This window comes from Nematolebias whitei, chromosome 14 (genome assembly GCF_014905685.2).
Source record: "Nematolebias whitei isolate Nwh7 chromosome 14, NemWhi1, whole genome shotgun sequence".
Lineage (NCBI taxonomy): Eukaryota > Metazoa > Chordata > Actinopteri > Cyprinodontiformes > Rivulidae > Nematolebias > Nematolebias whitei.
In genome coordinates, this window is record NC_056511.1 from 45217938 (window position 1) to 45220155 (window position 2218).

General features: G+C 40.8%; 1 protein-coding gene across 1 annotated transcript in view; it reads right to left on the bottom strand.

Moving 5' to 3' along the window:
* The window catches only part of LOC119420339 (tumor necrosis factor alpha-induced protein 2), a 22306-nt gene extending 21650 nt beyond the window's left edge, over positions 1-656 (bottom strand). The window contains exon 1 of the mRNA XM_037687726.1: positions 168-656. Coding sequence (XP_037543654.1) covers positions 168-484 — 317 coding nt within the window. The 5' untranslated portion in view covers positions 485-656. The remainder of the gene's footprint in view (positions 1-167) is intronic.
* Positions 657-2218: the final 1562 nt, after the last annotated feature.

Genomic DNA, 2218 nt, shown 5'->3' on the forward strand with positions numbered 1-2218 from the left:
TATATATATATATATATATATATATATATATATATATATATATATATATATATATATAGTACATACATACGTACATGCATATCTCAATCAAAATTCTCACACTTTTCTAGATGCACTCCCACAAAAACTAAACTTTCATAGAACAGTTAAATTGAAATATTTCTTACCGAAGTAGGGTCATAATCCCCTCCGAGCCCCTACGCAGTCCTTTCCTCTTCTCCCTGTCAGCTGGGAGTGTATTTGAGTCTCCAGAGGTGTAGTTGGGGGAGTTGCTTGACCACACATTTCTTCCTGATATGCGAAGCCCCTTTCCCAATTTTTCAAGAGTTTTGAGGGGTGACACTCCACAGATCCGTTCCAGGGTCCCCCTAAGAGGCTTCCCTTTGGGGTTCCCTGCACCATGCCTCTCTGCATTCACTTCATTCTCCTCTTCTTCTCCATCACAGAACGACCTGAGCTGGGGGGGGCCTCTGACCTCCCCCATGATGAGGCCTGTGTCCCCTCCATTTTTTTCATCCTCATCTAGGTCCACATCCTCAAAAGGGTTGAGGTTCTTGTTCAGGTCTTTCAGGTCATTCAGCTCCTTGAGGTCATTGAGATCATTTAAGTCCTTCAGGTCCAGGTTGAGTTGAGGTAGGATCAGGTCTCCGTTTACTCTCGGGAACTCGTGGCAGCTCTTGGACCTTCCCGGGAGCTTTTTCAAAATTGGCATGACTGCAACTAATACTTTAACAAACTGTGGAGATAAAACAAAGGTCTTGGACATTGTTCAAGTATTCAAAGAAACCATCACTGTTTAAAAAAGTTCAATTTCATCAACTTCAGCCAACTTATGATTTATCTTTTTATTTCTGGCATGTGACAAAATGTAATGTCTGAAATTATAAAACTAACAAGACAGAGAACAAATCTCAAGTTTTGTGAGAAACAAGTTTGACTAAAACTATTACTATTAAAATGTTGACCTGTTGAAATGGTTTTCTTTTGTGATCCAGTTGCAGGAATGCAATTCACTTTACAAAAATAACTTCATTTCACAAGTACGTTATTTAAAGTGCATCTCCATGTGTTTGAATGGGTCGCCTGAATATTTGTGTTGACTGCAGTTTCTGGATCACAACCGACACAAGAGGCATGATACACTTTTAAAAAATACTCTGAGATGAGACATTTTCACTTTGAGTAAGTCATTCTACACAGTTTAATGTAAAAACAACTCATCAGATAATGTAAAACTTGGATAATACGTTGCAGTTCTGTAATCAAAGATTGACCCTGAGCTGTTAAACTGCTCATTCCAAAACTGAAGAGATAATTAAAAACACCTCAACAGTTGCTTCATCTTTTATTTGTTCCTGTTTCTCCTCAGTGGGGACTGAAATAATGATTCTGCACATTCAGATATCATTTCAGATAAAAACCAAAGGATGAATTATTTAGATTGAACCTGAATAGACGTAACTAACTTTAGATCGATACTGTTTTATAACACTGAAGCACAACCGTCACCTCCAGCCACTCACACTGCAATGGAAAGAAATTCTATATCTCTGTTTCCAAAATGTTACGACCTAACTGAAGTCAAACGGCTCAGCTGGTTCCCAAACTTTTTTCAGTAGCTGCCAACCCACAAAGCAACTGGAGCAGAAACTGGTGAGCCCAGCTGTCTTTGATGGAAGTATGCAAACTTTGAAAAAAGACCATTCAAACCAGCAAATAATGATGACAAAAGCCATTTGACCATATTTACGTACTTAGAACTGCACACTTTATTTCTCATAAGAGACAGACAACACTTGATGTTTTTGAATCCACAGTGAGGTCTTGACCTCAAGTGTGGAACCACCAGACTGCATGGCATCGCAGTCCGTTAGCAAGAAGGGCCTGACTGGACGGAGGGCCGAGTCCCTGCTGGGTCTTCCCTGTGTGCTTTCTCTTTGCATGTGTGGGTTTTCTCCAGATACTCTGGTTTTCTCCTGTAATTCAATCACACGTGTGTGAAGTTAAACGGCGACTCTACACTGGTCCTTAGGTGTGAGCCCCTTTGTATCCCAGTGATGGGACTGTCGGCCTGTCCAGGGTGTCCCCCACTTCCCACCCAGTGACAGCTGAGGAAGCACCTTAACTCTGAACACATGACGAGAATGGGCAGATGAACTTAAGTCCCTGCAGCCAGTTCTTCCTAAATTGTGTGAAAGCAGTGTTTACAGTTAAATTA